The following is a 17,810-nucleotide window of genomic DNA, read 5'->3' on the forward strand; positions in this document are numbered from 1 at the left end:
AAATTATTTTCCATATTTTTTCCTAACAATCCAAAGGAGGCTTCAATATAACGGTTCCGCGCAAAAAGATAAAAGGCAATAATAATAACCCATTAATAGAAGGGGTTAATCACTAATCACCAATTATTATCCTAATAACTGCTGATTAAACACTCGCTAATGAAAGCGTGTGGTGATTTGTGAACACCGCATTAGTTATAAGGTACTTGTCTGTCTCTTCAAAATCTCCATTGTCAGTTGCCATTTCACCTTCCTTTCACTTCACAATTCAACTCTTCTAATTTTCCTACTACCACCGCCACCAAAATTTATTCCCTTTCTTTCTATATAAATATAAATACTCTCTATACATAGAAACCAAACCCTAATCTCTGATCTTTTTTTTAGTTCCTAACATGGCGGATAGAGTATACCCAGCTGCTAAACCCGCCGCTGCAAACGGCACTGCCGCCCCCGCCGTCAACGGCGGAGCTAATCCAGCCTTTCCGGCAAACAAAGCTCAACTTTACAACGCCACCCGCCCTACCTACCGTCCTCAGCTGCCTCCCCGTCGTAAACACCGACGGAGCTGCTGCTGTTGCTGTTGTCTCTGGACCACTTTCTTCATAATCACTATCGTCCTCCTCGCCGCCATCGCCGGCGCTATTTTCTGGGTCCTTTACCGTCCACAGAGACCGTCGTTTTCAGTTTCTTCTCTTCAAGTCTCACAATTCAATCTCACTTCCACTAAACTCGTCTCCAAATTCAACCTCACCGTCATCGCTCGTAACCCTAACAAAAAAGTCACTTTCTTCTACGATCCGATCAATATTTCATTCAGTTCCGATGACCTGGACATCGGTTCTGGTTCTTTACCGGCTCTCACGCATGGTACGAAAAACGTTACCACTTTAAAAACCGTCGTGTCAAGTTCGGGTCAAAATCTCGACGATTCGGCGGTTTCTACGTTGAGATCTGAACTGAAGAATAAGAAGACCCTGCCATTGGAAATAAAGCTTGATACAAAGGTGAAAGTCAAAGTTGGAAGCTTAAAAACGAAGAAAGTTGGAATTAGAGTGAAATGCAATGGTATTAAAATCACTGTTCCTACCGGAAAGTCGCCGACTAAAGCTACTACATCTGATGTGAAATGTGACGTGGATCTTCGGATCAAGATCTGGAAATGGACTTTCTGAGGTGTAGTTTGATTTTACTGGGTGAAAGGAAAGAGTGTGATTTTCCTTTTTCCTCTTTTGGTTTTGGTTGTTTAATTTTTCATTTTTTGTTAATTTTTTTGTTTTTGTTTTTGGGTAAATGGATTGTTGGTAGGATATATAGTTGAATTTGTTTTTTGTTATATATACATAATCTATTTGTTCAGTTAGTCATATTCATTCTTATACAGAAGTACTACTACCTATTTGTTTGTGGTATTTGATCATAAATTAGATTTGCATTTGAATGATTCTTCCTTCTTTAGCTCCACCATTTTCTTCTACTTCATTGGCCATTTCAATTTTCTTTATCTTGGTCACGTTCATGGAGCTAATGTGCACCTCGAGTAATTTATTTTAAGTAAATTTTGATCCAATTACTAGAATTTTCACCAATTCATTTACCTCTAACTTTGTGTAACATTACTATTTCATTAACCATTGTTGAGTACTACTCTCCTCTTTCAAATTTATGTTAATTTGTGTGACGGGCACGTAATTTAAGAAAAAATTAAGATTTTTAAAATTTGTGATCCTAAACAAATCTAAAAGGGACAAGAGTATTTGTGTGGTTATAAAAGTTTTTCATTAATGATCGATTTATAAATTTAAGTTAAATTATTTTTAAATTTAAAAATAAATTATCTTTTTTTTGAAAGGTATCAAAAAGAAAATAGAGAGTAAAGTATTATTGGAAAATTGCCGGCAATGGAAGCTGGTGGGAGCTGTCAGTATTATATATACTAATATATAATACTAGTGTATATTAATCTGACTGCATTGACTTAACACATGATAGGAGTTGTGGGGGGGAGAGATGCCTGCACACCAAATCACAGCTGTTTTAATTTATATACTATTGTCAAAATCTGTAGATGCCGTAAAATATAAGGTCAGCAGAGGGCAGGTTCAGTTATGTAGATTAGTTTAATGTCGGAAATAGGGTGGAGCTGTCGGTGAGAAATAGTTTACATGTGTTGTTGTATTTTGGAGTAGGAAAACTTTCCCCCTCATTTTCCAAGATTTGTCGTTTGCCTTTCTTTTTGGTCATTTGTTTATTGTTTATTCTGGGGATGAAGGGTTGTCTGGTTTGCAGAAAAAGAGGGGCATAAACAGCTAAATACACAACTCAAAAGAGGTTTAGTCACTTGAACTATGTATATGATTAAAATTATTTTAAGTAAAATATTGAAGTAATAATATTTTACATTTATTAATTTAAACTCTGGAATTCTGTTCAAAGTCGAAAAGCTTCGAGGACCACGTGAAGTTAGTTATAAGGTGCTTTTGATAATAAAGGTCAATGGGAGCATAAGGCATCTCTTTTGTAGTATATAGTATATAAGAAGAGTAAATGAGTACATAGGCATCAAAAGCATTTGGGAAGCTTGTGTAAAGGCATGGGTGCTAAAGTTTTAGGTTGATCGATTTTTTATATTCGTCTTAATAAATTCATCAAATATATATATAAATTATTAATTTAAAATTCAATTATTTTAAAAAAATTAGAATCTTGAACTTATAAACTTCAAATCTGACTTCACATCTATGTAAAAAATGGTAGAATACAATTGAGTAGTAAAATTAGTGATTGGGACATGTGGACAAATGCCAACTCCCTCATGCCCGCTTTAATTGATTTTTTTGAATGTTTTAAAAAATTCACCTTTTAGCATTAATTAACAATGAAATTGATCATATTAATTTTAAATTTTTAATTGGAAATACAACAATTATTTCTAGTCTATTTACTCCAATGACAACTTTGAGAAAAGGAATTTATTCCTTCTTGATATCTAAAAAAAATAAATATTATGAATTATAAAAAAATAAAAAATCAGTTAAAATGGACCAAACAAAGTATTATTATTATTGATATAAAAGTATACTAATCCAAACACACAGTAACATGCCCACATGTTTACTGATATTTGGTTCTGTTTCATTAATCATTGCAACGCAACTAATGCTCCAGCTTCCAACTCATATTAGTGCGACGGCCTCCTTCAATAATGTATCATGTAATTGTCATTAGTTAAGTTGTATACATTGATAATGCATAATATTTTTATACTATCACATAAAGTTACACGCAACTACGAAAAATTGTTTTAAAAAAAATATAATTTAATAATTTAGGAAAGTAAATACATGTTTAGTAAGTCAAGATAATACTAATGGTATAAAAAAATTACTATATCGTAAAGACATATTAGTTAAATTTGTAAAAACTTATTCGCAATAGATATATATTTACACGAAGCCAGTGAATATAAGCAATTGTCTTATATGTACACTTTGTAACACTTAACCTTGGTTGAATGATGTGCATTTTCACTTTGATTTGTTGATTCTATAAGGTAATTATTTGGTATAAACACCCGATACATATAAATATTTACGGTTAAATGCTTCTAGAGTATACATACATACAAATATATAATTATGTAAGTATTGAGCCATTTCTATCAGAGTTCAATGATTGGCGCCGGTCGCCAGATAAGCATATCCCTAATTTTAGACCACTACAGCTCATTCATTAATTATTTGTATATATATATATATATATATATCAAAAATAAGAATAAGAATAACTGGATACGTTGTGAAGTCTCAATTGTTAGGCTTTCACCACTTCGTTTTTATTCATATATTTACTAAGGTTTTCTGATAAAATTATCTAGACAAGTGGGATTACCGAGTTTCTTTAATAAAGGATTATTTCTTTAATAGAGGATTATTTCTTTAATCTGTATACAATTCAATAAGCCACTGCATGTGACAAATTACTCCATTTTCGTTAATATTTGTTCATCTTTAAAAAGTCAAACTTTAAAGGAACATGGATGGCGTGTTTTAGCAAATTAGTTAGACCATTAAATTTTTTGTTATACCCTGTAAATTAAAGTGGGAAGTAATTTTTTTTTAGAGTTTTTAATTGATAGTCAAAAATGTTTTAGGCACGTCAAAAAGTTGAGATGTCTTATAGATTAATTAACTTAAATTTTCCTTTATAAAAATTAACTTAAATTTCCACTCTTTTCTTTTAATCATGGCTCAATTTATGGGAAATTATCAACATCTTTATAAACCAACCAAACAAGAGTGGGATGTTCTAGTAGTAAGCAACATCTACTTCCAACCAAGAGATTGTGAGTTCGAGTCATCCCAAGAGCAAGGTGGGAGTTCTTGGAGGGAGGGAGCCGAGCGTCTATCGGAAACAGCCTCTCTACCCCAGGGTAGGGGCAAGGTCTGCGTACACACTACCCTCCCCAGACCCCACTAGTGGGATTATACTGGATTGTTGCTGTTGTTTTATAAACCAACCAGAAGCTTCTAACAAAATTACCACTGATTTCTCATAAATTTCCTCATTCCCCACTCGATAATTTCTATTGCCTCTTTACTCCATCTGATTCTCAAATTAAAAACTCTGGAAAGTTGATTAAAAATTATCTTTCCCGTATTGACAACGATCCAGCTAACATTTCTGGGCAGATCTAGGAACGTGCTATCTCGAAAAAGAGCTTTTTATTCACTTGATAACGATTTCATAACTACTGCTATTGTTTTAGGATAATCGGAGCAGTTTATTCTTCTTTATAAAAAGATATTTCAGATTTCTTCATTTTTTTATCAACGAAATCACCAAACAATTTGATCATTTAACAGGGACCTCACATCCAATTACCTAATTCAGGTTCAGATCTCAATTAATCAACAAACAGAACACCGCACCCTGTTTTTACAGAGACATTTGAATTAATCCATCAAATAAAAACTCTTTAGCTTTCTATAACTGGCAACCCCATGTAGTTTTCTTTTTCCTTTTCTTTTTTCTTTTTTTTACAGAGCAAAACCTTTTTGGCTTCCTTGTTCAATTAGTCAGGAGTAATGTAACAAATTGACTTTACACATTCTTTTTCTTTGAAGAGTTTTAAGTTCTATACAATAACACCATAAATGTTATAAAATAAAGACTATAAAGTAAATAAATCGAAACCAAGTATAGAGGGAGATTGATACTTTTATTCAACTTCAAACTGATGTACTGAAAACTCCTCTATTTATAGAAGAAAGAAAACAGCTGCGAGACTTTTCTTGAGTTGCTTGTAAGCTGTCTGCATGAGCTGCTTGCAACCTGCATGTTTAATAAGAAGCTGTTGCAAATCATTTCATTAAGTTCTTGCAACCTCCATGCATCAGCTGCTTGTAGATAAACTTCAATAGAGTACCAAACGGATAATCTTCCTGAAGATTGTCTATAGCGTAGTAATAAATGGACATCCATAATATAATTATTTTCATAACACTCCCCCTTGGATGTTCACTAAAAGATATTGTGCCCCGTTAAAACCTTACTAGAAAAAAACCCAGTAGGAAAAATCTTAGTGAAGGAAAAATAGTACACATATTTAGTAATACGCATTTCTAGCTGTCTCATTAAAAACCTTATAAGGAAAACCCTTTGGGAAAAACCTTAGTGAGGGAAAAAGAGTACAACGCGTATTTTACTCCCCCTGATGAAAACTTTGTTTCAAATATTTGAGTCACCGCATTCCAATCTTGTATACCATCTTCTCAAAAGTTAAAGTTGACAAAGATTTAGTAAACAAATCTGCTGGATTGTCACTTGAACAGATTTGTTGCACATTGATGTCACCATTTTTCTGAAGATCATGTGTGTAGAATAATTTTAGTGAAATGTGTTTCGTTCTATCTCCTTTTATAAATCCTCCCTTTAATTGGGCTATGCATGTAGCATTATCTTCGTATAATATTGTGGGTTTTTTTATCATATTCCAACCTACATTTTTCTCGAATAAAATAAATCATTAATCTCAACCATACACATTTCATACTTGCTTCATGAATAACTATTATTTCAGCATGATTTGAAGAAGTAGCATCAATAGATTGTTTTGTAAAGCGTCGTGATATGACAGTACCTCCACATGTAAACACATACCCGATTTGAGATCGAACTTTATGGGGATCGGATAAATAACCTGTATCTGCACAATCAATATGATCTGCACCACCTCTGTTAGCATTAGCAAGATACATAAGTGCACCAATTGCATTGAGATAGGGTATTTCAGGACCAAGGAGTTTCTCATCCTCTTCTGGAGGTCAGAACAGATCCTTATTCACTTCATGTAATCGAACACCCATTTGGTGTACTTAATGAGTGCGCTTTGTCCATGTAAAAGCGTTTTAAGACCTTTTATGTATAGACAAATTGATGGATAAAGATCTTGTCTACTAAATATTTAATTTGTAGACTAAGACAAAGTTTTTCCCTTTGGAGCTCTTCTGGAGTTCCTATGAGATTTATGCCATTGACATAAACAACAAGTATAACAAACTATGATGTTGTTTTCTTTGTAAAAACGCATGGACAAATACCATCATTTACATAACCTTCATTCATCAATTCAGTGAGGCGATTATATCACATGTGACCAGATTGATTTAAACCGTACAAATATCTTTGTAATCTGATTGAGTACACTTCTCGAGACTTTGAATTATATGCTTTAAGCATTTTAAATCCTTCAGGGATCTTTATATAAATTTGATCAAATAAGTCATATAGGTTATGACTTGCATCTAAATGGCATGACATCTTCAGGTGTCTGGACTACAGGTCTGATCCTCACAGTCTTTATAATATTGTGCACCATATTGTATCAAATATATCGTCGACGATCGTTTTGTATCGGTTCCTAAGCAACATAACTTGTTCAGATCTCATCACTTTCTTTATTTTCAGGTACCTGAACTTCTTTTGGAGTTTCATGAAATGTTATGTCATGGGCTCTTCTAGAGCTCATTTCCTCCTCATTATGATCATTTTCTCCTATTATTTTTCAAGGAATGTTACCTTTGGAATCGATCGGTTTACTACGCTTCATGCGTGCAATAAACTTTATCCTTCTGGGACTTATAATTTTAATAGGAGTATTTGCAGCTAAAATATGATATTTAATTTTGGATCAGCAAATGCTTCTGAAATTTGACTTGAATTATATTCTAAGTGAGGATCATATTAATGATAATTCGATTCATATAACATATTTTCGAGCTGTTTATTCCATCCCCCTAATGTTAGAAAAACTAACTCATATCCCAAATCTTCTTTGGGAGACCTATCTTTGTGCATTGTGGTAGAGAAATTAATCATATACCACATATCAAAAGTTATTAGATAGTAAAAAATTTTGGTTTCTGATCCTAAACCAATTGTGAGGGGAAGACTTATCATATTTTGTTGGACTGATGCATACAAGTGTTGTTGTATGTAATTTAGAAAATCTTAGACCAACACATGAAACTTTGTTCTTATAAGCAATAGTTTAGACATTAATATGAGGTATTCAATGCTAAACTAGCTTGGATTTAAACCAGCATCATCAAGATGAACTATCTTGATTTCATAATCTGAAAATTATGCTCTTAATTGAGAAAGACAATTTCAAATGTCAAACTGCAGGTTGACAATAAAGACACATGTAACCATCTCATATATACATTTATAAGCGGTTCACATGATAGGTGAATGGACCCATATTCACCTTGTATATATTCCAGAATTCATTAGTTTTAGTCCCAACTTTAGCTGGTATAATCAATTTATTATGAGAACAAGCAACACAAGAGAATTTTTGAAGAATCTTCTAGTTCTTCAGTATATGCTTATCTGAATTCTCAAATAGCTCATTTTAAAATGGCATATGAAAATTTCAAGTTTATCATGGCATATGCTATCTCTTAGTAAGCTTCTGGTTTACTATGGCATAAACTTTTGCATTAGCAAACTTTTGGTTTATTGTGATACATGATGTAGTACAAATTAAAGAATAATGCGGGTAACTTCTCACATACATATTATTTTACCCCCTATGATTGTGGAAACATAAAGATTTTCAATCTTCCAGTCATTTGCAGTCTCAATATAATGGCCATTTGTATTAGTAAACTTTAGGTTTACTACAACATATGTTTTGATCATAATCATATAATACGAACGACATATTTGTATATAAGCTCTTCGAGAGCCTTCATTTATTATCCACAATCTAATATTTATAGGACACTACTGGTGTCATGTGTCTTCTAGATAAATAGTTAACTTTTCAGGAGCTTTTGATAAATTTTGTACTACCAAGTATTGCTCAAATACTTTTGGTGGCATGAGAGAAAATCATAATCAAATGAACAATATAAAGACAATTCTAAATTTATAAATGACTAAAATTAAGAATTTTAATATTTTTACCACTACTTAATATTTTTCTGCTTCAGGAGGAAATTTTAATTATTTACTACTTCAAGAGAAATTTGAAATATGAAATATTGAGAATATATTCTCTTAATCGTATTACCTCTTCTAGAGGTGAATCGTAATATATTTACATCAACAACGCGTTCATATTTAATAGTCACATTCACTTCAAAAAATGGATTAATATTATCAAAAGTTCTCTTCATTTAGGAGATAGAACATAATTATCTGAACGTGCATAATCACATCAAATTGTGATGCTTCGAACCTTTTTTAAGATATTTGCTACTTCAGAAGCAAATCGAAATATGCATATAATATAGAGAATTTTTTCTAACTTATCTTCATTGTAACCATAGCAAGCCTAAATTATCACTTCTGGTGGTTATCAAAATTTAGTTACAATGAGATATATGAAACATAACCGCTTCTGGTGGCCGTACTCTGCTGGAGTTCAAGTGAACCATGAAGTTAAGTCATAACGATACTTATGAAATATTACCACTGTTGGTAATTATATATTTCTCATAAACTCTGCTGGAGTTTAGATGGATCTGACATTGTTATTCACCTTTTAATCCTTCACTAAACGCTCAAGGAGGAAAATAAGTACAAAAATAGCAATTGTATAAGTATACATAGTCCCCAACCGTTTGCCACATAAACTTTATGTGTAGTCTCGCGACCATATAATAGCTTAAGTAAAATCAAATTTTCTTTCAAATTTTGCGAAACCGCATCCAAGTAAAATGACATCTCCATCATTAGTTGGCTAGAAAGACATGATGAACACGCATGATAAACATATATTTAGAAAAAGAAACTTCGTACCTTGGAGTATTTGCTCGAGATGGTAGAGTCTCGTGCTGATAAAGTGTTATAAAATAAAGACTGTAAAGTAAATAAATCGAAGACAAGTATAGAGGGAGAGTGATATTTTTATTCAACTTCAAACTAATGTACATCAACTGAAAACTCCTCTATTTATAGAAGAAACAAAGCAGCTGCGAGGCTTTTCAGGAAGCAGTTGTGAGGCTTTTCTTGAGCTGCTTGCAACCTGCTTGTTTAATAAGAAGCTGCTGCAAATCATTTCATTAAGTTGTTTGCAACCTGCCTGCATCAAATACTTGTAGATAAACTTCACTAGAGTACCAAACGAATAATCTTCTTCAGGAAGATTATCTATAGCGGAGTAATAAATGGACATCCATAATATAATTATTTTCATAACAATAAACAATATTTACACAACCAGGTTAATTGTGACCTGGTAAGAAAATTAACATGGTATCTATCAACAACATCCCTTCAGGATGGCCCAGTTGGTTTGGAGGGCGGTTATCACGGGTGACCTGGGATCGATCCCCTTCAATGCCTTCTGGGAGAGCCTGTCGCACAGGGCTTGCCTAGTGCGGTTTACATCCCACGTGTGGTTTGCAGACTATTACACAGTGGGGGGTTTACCCGGTGCGCACGAATTGCTCACCACAGAGTGCTCACCCGAAGGACAGAGGCTGTAGCGGCTGCAGGTTTTCCTGGGGTTCCAATATATATATATATATATATATATATATATATATATATATATATATATATATATATATGAGGTTTGTGAAGAGTAATGTGTACGCAGACCTTTTACCCCTAACATGGTATCTATCACAAGTTAAAATTCGCCAATAAAAGTAAGAAATCTTTGCAATTTACACTGTCAATGTATATTAACTTGAATTCTTCCCTCATTGAAACCTTCACCTATCCATAACCTGCAACAAACCAATAAGAACACCACCACCACCACCTATGCCTCGATCCCGAACTAGTTGGAATCAACTACATGACCTCACTATACATAGACAATAGGAGGGGAAGCTAAACCCACAAATACATCGCCTAGCGCCCAGGGAATATGTATCTGAAACTGCTAACAAAGAAGCTGTGGGTCAGTCTTCTTGAAGAAGAAAATCTCACCTCGAGCCAACCTTCCTTGCCAAACTTGGATCTAGTATGAGTTGATAAGCTCAACAAGACTGAAGATTATAACTCCAAAGCAACATTAACATTATAACAACCCACCCCCAACCCCAGTTTCCTCCTTACCATTTTCACATAGTTGCAGAGCCTTTCACGCTGCAACACCAAAAAACAGGGAATCTCGGGGCTTGGAGATTATTAAAGCTAATTACTTTCACATTTGACATATTTAATTGTGTAATTGCAGATGCCCGCCCGTGCATTAAGCATCTCATTTCTTCAATCTTCCGATCCTGCATCTTATGATTAGTGATGAAGTCAGCAGCAGGTTATTAAAATGGTTTAAGAGCTGAAAACAGTATGAGATCTTTTTTAACAATATAATACCTTTTCTACTTTGAGAGGAACACCCAATTAAAAAACACAAATTGTTCCTCCACCAATCCATGATATATGACCCTTAATTTTTGTTACTCCAACATCTCTCCAAGCAATTCCACACTTCTTTTGTTAATGTCACCACCTCTTAACAGTGTTGTTAATCTGGGGTACAAGGTAGGATAATCCAGGCTACCAGGCATATCCTACACAAACAAAAACTCAAATATCAATGCACGTCGTGCAAAAAGCATAATGAGACTGTAGGTCATAAGTGAAAACAAGAAGAAAAAACAAAACTTAGCCTGCTTATTTCCAGGACCAAAAGTACACATACTGGTACAAACTTTATACAGGAAGTCTAACCGTTTCTACAAGTACAACTACCTAATGTCATGCACATTATGAACTACATTCATGTCATGTTACGAGACATTGTTGGTGCAATACGAAACAAGTGAGCCAGCACCATATTATGCAACTGCCTTGACCAAACACTGGGCAGTTCCAGCCACTAAGGTGAGCAGAAAAGGAATTACAGGCAACAGATGTTTGATTGCAAATCAACAAGACAATTGGAACCTGGAAAAGAAATGCATGCTTTTTCTGACCTTTTTTTTTTTGCAGTGGATTACAAAAGCCTCTAGTTTAATTCTAGTCATTGTCCAGTGGATAGCTGTACTCCACACGTACACACAAAGATAGAATAATCATGTCTGCCAAGACGACAACATTAATATCAATTTGACATTATCATTCTAAAACAGAACCTCTAGTTGTACCTTCTAGCTCGTCAACTATTAGGTGCATCAGATATATGTTCAAAATAAACTTTTCCAGGAGCTCCTGTCAGGAAATTTTGGTAAAAGAATTCCTGTCACCATTTTTTTTTATATAAGATGTGAATAAAAAACCAAAAAGACGGATTACAGAAAAGAATAAACAATTATGGTTGCATCACCAATTTCTAATTGTCCCAGAAGGTTCACAATATGAACTTGCTTAAAAGCAGGATTATTCATTAAATTAGAGAAGGTGCTAGCATAACAAACCATTTGGTGAAAGACCCCTTGTGCACCATTAGGAATTTCTGGCTCCAAAGTCACCTGATAAGAATGAAACACACTTGTAAGAGAAGCTCATCTTAGGGTGAGCATGTGGTTGAGAAGAATAAATAAAGAAAACGACATATAAGATAAAAGTTTCTAACCTTTCCTTTTTTATTAGAAGCGTTGTCAATGCTTTCCCTTTCTTTTCCAGGATCTGCTCTTTTAGAACCCTTGCTTGTCTGGGCCGCTCTACTGTAAGGCATTAGCTCTCTAGCTGCAAGACTGTTTCCTTGACATACTTCATTAACACCTTGGATAGCAAGGGTAGCACAACTGCCTGATCTAAGATTAGTCTCACAAGTGACATTAACAGTTGCACATTGTTTTAAGGCTTCTTTAATGGCACCAACAGCAATGTTGTAACTTTCCTGAGTCAGTGATCCCTCTTCACCCAATATTATTGCCCGTCGGCACAAATCATTGTAGCGACGGACTTTAGCTTGCACATCTTCCATTCTTTCACTTATGGAATGCCTGCTCATGGCAGCATTGGTCCAGCGCTGCAATATATACTTAGACGGAATATTGAAGACACCAGACATTTGAAGAACCACAATAGCATGTCTACAAAGGTAACCTTTGTACTCAAATGAATGGCATGAGCAGTATATGTCCGACCTCAGTGCATTCCACTCCACCATGAAGTCCTGATTTGTGTCAAAATCTTTGACAGCATATGTTATAGATGTGCCGTCTTCTGATTCTTTTTTTAGATGGCATGCAGCAGCTCCTAATACTTCAACTTGGAACTTCTTGAATATTTCATGAGTATATATGAGCAACATCTGTTTTTCGAAGGGCGAGGGAGACTTAAGCTCAGGCATCTCATGCCATGCATCAAAATTAGCTTTGGCTTCCTCTTCATACCAGTCTTCAAGGATTAGCTTATGTTGTCCAATAAAGTCTCTAAGAGACGTTTCACTCTGGATATATTTGTCAAAGAAAGGGTTCATGCTTTCGGATCTTGAAGCCGTGGATAAACTGGCAAAAGATACATCCCTCATAAAAGCAGGCACCCAAAGCTTGCGATTTTCATATAATGATTGGACCCACTCGTCCTCTCTAAGATTGAACTTTTCGATCAACTTCCACCATCTGTGTTCAAATTGCTCTTCAGTCCATGATCTATATATGCACTTAGTAAACTTTGCCATAAATGCATCATGCCACAGACTGAGATATTCAAGACGCCTTGGGATCTTCTCCAATATACTCCACAGGCTAAAGTAGTGCCCGGTGTCCGGAAAGATTGCTCCAACAGCTGCTTTGATGTTGTCGTTTTGATCAGACAACAAAATTCTTGGACCTCGTCCACCCATTGCCAAACACCATGTCCGCATCAACCATATGAACGTATGCACTGTCTCATCAGCAATTAGTGCACAACCTAGTAAGGTGGGTTGAACGTGATGGTTTGCTCCAATGAAGAGAACCAAAGGTATTTTATATTTGTTTGTGAAGTATGTAGTATCAAATGACACCACGTCACCAAAATTGGAATAATTATCCATGCCTTTGGCGTCAATCCAGAAAACATTCCTCAATCGATGCTCCTCATTTAAGTCTACAGAATAGAAAAATTTTGGATTCTCTTCCTGCATTTGCACAAGAAATTCAAGCAAGACCTGCGCACCTCCTTCTTCTAAAGTCAAACTTCGACCTCTGTCATGTTGATTCCTGAAAAGATTTTCCAGGTTACCAGAGAATTGGTATGCCCCGTACTGTTTTGATACAGAAGCCAACATCATTTTCCTTCGAACTTTTGCGTCATTCTTAAGCGGATCAACATTCCTGTGGCTTCTGAAAAAGTGCACTTGAGCTGGTAAAAGCTCATGGTTATGTTCTTTTACGAAACTATGAATGTACCACTTCCCATTCGACGACCTTCTCTTCACGTGCATACTAGCTTTACAACCTATTTTCGGAGAAGGCCTAGGGTTGATTGCATCATCAGACTGCTGCTTATTTCCATATCTTATGCATGAAAACTTTGCATCAATAAACTCTTTGGATGCCCTAGAACGACGACTACTCAATTTGGCGGTACCAAACCCGGCTGATTTCGCATATTCTTTATAGAATTCATAGGCTGCATCATGAGAATCAAATTCCATATCATCTCGAGGCTCCACGTTACTGTTCCCCATAGCAACAGTTGATTCCATTGCTTATATAGCACAACTTGCACCTAGTTTTGCTCAGAAATTTGCTTCCAGCTAAGATTTTGGTACAGTATATAGTCTACGTTGTACAATATAACATACAATTCAGTTTTAAACTCAGAAAATTTGAACATAGTGACGTGGAAAGCACATAACATACTTATAACGATCACAAATAACGAAAGATCGGATTTTCAGTCTAAAGATAGGATTTTTAAACAGAAAGAAGCCTGCGTCCCGATTCAAAATTCCATAGTTTACAATTTAAAAAATTTCACTGGAGAAAGGGATTAGGGATTTTGTGTCGGGAAATCTAAGAAGAGGGGAAACGGAAGAGATAGAGATGGAACTTACTGGTGAATTTCGCCGGAGAACAGGACGGAGTCGCGGGAGAGTGGTGTCATTTTTGGCTGAAAAAGATCCAATTTTTTTATCGTGGGTTGCCCGTCCGACCCGCCACTGTCGAGTTGAATTCGTGAACAAAGCAAAAGAGTTGGGGAGATTTGCACAAATAGGATGTTTTTGCGCCGTTGTTTAACTTTTGTTCTCTTTTTAACAAATTTGTGCAATAATAGACTTTGGGGGTCTTGTGAGATTATTATTCACATGTTCTCTAGATTAAGGGGCAAGGTGGGCATGAAACCCGGAAGACATGTTGCGAAAATCGAGGCCAAGAAACTCCGATGTCCCGGTTAGGAGGTTGATCGTAGCGGGTCAAAGGAGTAGAGCAAGGCTAAGAAGTAACGAGAGATGTGATTAGATGTCCCGGTCAGGAGGTTGATCGTAGCGGGTCAAAGGAGTAGAGCAAGGCTAAGAAGTAACAAAACATCTGATTAGACAGGATATCACACTACTTCAACCTACCTTATACATAACCCTCGATAGAAAATTGTATAAGTCTATAATTAAGATTGTACGTTACATGTAATCAAGTGTTTCTTTGTTCTACTAGTAGTATTAGCACTAGTTTTATATTTTCCTATTCCTAATTTCTTGTTACTACACGATGCGTCACTATTACTAATAGTTGGCACTAATCTTGTATTCTCGTATGCCTTAATCTTGGTTATTACATATTTTGCCATTTACTTCCTCTGCATTTTACTTTATTGCTGCTATTAACTGGTTATTGCTTTCTTTCACTGTTCTTGAGCCGAAGGTCTATCGAAAACAATTTTTCTAACTTATAAGATAAATAATGCTTGCGTGCATATTACCCTCTCCACGCCTCACTTGTGAAATTTTACTTGGTATATTGTTGTTATCTATGCTCTCTAGAATAGCAAACTTGCATGTGTTGTACTATTGTTTAGTTATTCACAAATTTTACCAGAACTCCAAGATTTTATATATGTTAAATTATTCACACGTTTTAACAAATTAATTAAATTTATATATGTTGTTCTATTGTTTAAATTTGATGAATGACAAGATTTGATATTAATATTCATTTTACCTATGTCGTTAAATATTCCTACGTTGTGTCACATCGACAACACTTACGGGTGAAACAAATTAAAAGCATCCCGACCATGTTTTTTTCATCCAAAAATAACGAACTTATTGTTATAAAATAAAGACAATAAAGTAAAGACAAGTATAGAGAGAAACTGATATATTATTCAAACTTCAAACTTATGTGCATAATGAACTGAACTCTCCTCTATATATAGAAGAAAGGAAGCTGTTGTGTAAGCTGTTACTGCAAGCTGCTGTGTAAGCTGCTTGTAAGCTCCTACTCTAAGTTGTTGTGCCAGATATAGATAATCTTCTACCATGGGCAATATTTATCTATAACGGAGTATCGAAAGGATAAGCTTCTTGAGGAGGTTTATTTCCAATGGAATACTAAATAGATAAACATATTTACGGCGGAGTCTCGTATGGATAAGTTTTTTCAGGAAGCTTAATTACAACGGAGTACTAAATGAACATCCATAATATAATATATTTATAAAATATTCATTAAAAGATAATATGCCTCATTAAAACCTTACTAGGAAAAAACCCTGTGGGAAAAAATCCTAGTGAAGGAAAAAGAGTACACATATTTAGTAATACGCATTGCTAGCTGTCTCATTAAAAACCTTATAAGGAAAGCCCTGTGGGAAAAAACCTTAGTAAGAAAAAAAAGAGTACATCGCGTATTTTACTCCCCCTGATGAAAACCTTGTTTCAAATATTTAAGTCTCTGCATTCCAATCTTGTATAACATCTTCTCAAAAGTTGAAGTTGGTAAAGATTTAGTGAATAAATCTGCCTGATTGTCACTTGAACAGATTTGTTGCACATCAATGTCACCATTTTTCTGAAGATTATGTGTGTATAATAATTTTGGTGAAATGTATTTCGTTCTATCTCCTTTTATAAATCCTCCCTTCAATTGGGCTATACATGCAGCATTGTCTTCGTATAAAATTGTGGGTTTTTTCTCACATTCCAAACCACATTTTCTCGAATAAAATGAATTATTGATCTCAACCATACGCATTCACTACTTGCTTCATGAATTTCTATTATTTCGGCCTGATTTGAAGAAGTAGCAACAATAGATTGCTTTGTGGAGTGCCATGATACGATAGTACCTTCACATGTAAAAACGTACCCGGTTTGAGATCTAGCTTTATGGGGATCAGATAAATAACCTGCATTTGCATAACCAACAAGATCTACATTGTCTTTGTTAGCATAAAACAAACCCGTATCAAGAGTTCCCTTTAAATATCGCAATATATGCTTAATCCCGTTCCAATGTCTCCGTGTAGGAGAAGAACTATATCTTGCTAGTAAATTAACAGAAAATGCTATGTCAGTCCTTGTAGCATTAGCAAGATACATTAGTGCACCAATTGCACTGAGATAGGGTACTTCGGGACCAAGGAGTTCCTCATCCTCTTCTAGAGATCGGAACAAATTTTTATTCACTTCAAGCGATCGAACAACCATTGGTGTACTCAATGGGTACGCTTTGTCTATGTAAAAGCATTTTAAGACCCTTTATGTATAGGCAGATTGATGGATAAAGATCCCGTCTGCTAAATGTTCAATTTGCAGACCAAGACAAAGTTTTGTCTTTCCAAGATCTTTCATCTCAAATTATTTCTTAAGATATTCAGTTGCCTTTTGGAGCTCTTCTGAAGTTCCAATAAGATTTATGTCATCAATATAAACAGCAAGTATAACAAATTCTAAAGCCATTTTCTTTATAAACATATATGGACAAATAACATCATTTATGTAACCCTCTTTCAGCAAATATTCACTGAGGCGATTATACCACATGCGCCCATATTGCTTTAAACCGTACAAATATCTTTGTAATATGATTGAGTACATTTCTCGAGATTTTGAATATGCTTCAGGCATTTTAAATCCTTTAGGGATTTTCATGTAAATTTCATTATCAAGTAACCCGTACAGATAAGCTGTAACCACATCCATTAGATGTATTTCATGCCTTTCACGTAAAAATTCCGTAAACATGATAAGAACGATAATTTGAACAGCACTAGTATAACACGTAGCAATTTGGCATAGGAATAAAACAATATAAGAAAAACAGAGAAACATGGAAAACAGGTAAATTGGCGGCGCATAAGTACTCGTCACCTCACATATACGTCGCTCACATGAATTTCATTTAGCAAATAATTTAAGGTTCCTAATTCCCTCAAGTCAGGGTTAGACACAATACTTACCTCGCTCC

General features: G+C 34.9%; 2 protein-coding genes across 11 annotated transcripts; one reads left to right on the forward strand and one right to left on the reverse strand.

Annotated features, from left to right (window-relative positions):
* Window positions 1-213: 213 nt before the first annotated feature.
* Window positions 214-1,444, forward strand: LOC104096070 (NDR1/HIN1-like protein 13). The gene has a single exon (XM_009602374.4). The coding sequence runs from the start codon at window positions 396-398 to the stop codon at window positions 1,173-1,175; it is 780 nt and encodes a 259-aa protein (XP_009600669.1). The 5' UTR covers window positions 214-395; the 3' UTR covers window positions 1,176-1,444.
* Window positions 1,445-10,117: 8,673 nt separating this feature from the next.
* On the reverse strand, window positions 10,118-14,656 carry LOC104096069 (protein FAR1-RELATED SEQUENCE 4). 10 transcript variants are annotated; one of them, XM_009602366.4, is made up of 7 exons: window positions 14,459-14,656; window positions 12,044-14,183; window positions 11,886-11,939; window positions 11,616-11,679; window positions 11,445-11,509; window positions 10,843-11,039; window positions 10,118-10,748 (listed from the first exon to the last, which is right to left on the reverse strand). In XM_009602366.4, the coding sequence occupies exons 2-6, from the start codon at window positions 14,105-14,107 to the stop codon at window positions 10,926-10,928; spliced, it is 2,361 nt and encodes a 786-aa protein (XP_009600661.1). In that variant the 5' UTR covers window positions 14,108-14,183; window positions 14,459-14,656; the 3' UTR covers window positions 10,118-10,748; window positions 10,843-10,925. The 10 variants fall into 10 exon arrangements, with proteins under 10 accessions (XP_009600661.1, XP_009600662.1, XP_070053907.1 ...); XM_009602367.4 differs by having other exon boundaries at window positions 10,118-10,754; window positions 11,445-11,549; XM_070197806.1 differs by having other exon boundaries at window positions 10,118-10,754; window positions 14,459-14,655.
* Between the last annotated feature and the right edge of the window lie 3,154 nt (window positions 14,657-17,810).

This window comes from Nicotiana tomentosiformis, chromosome 3, assembly GCF_000390325.3.
Source record: "Nicotiana tomentosiformis chromosome 3, ASM39032v3, whole genome shotgun sequence".
NCBI classification, from domain to species: domain Eukaryota; kingdom Viridiplantae; phylum Streptophyta; class Magnoliopsida; order Solanales; family Solanaceae; genus Nicotiana; species Nicotiana tomentosiformis.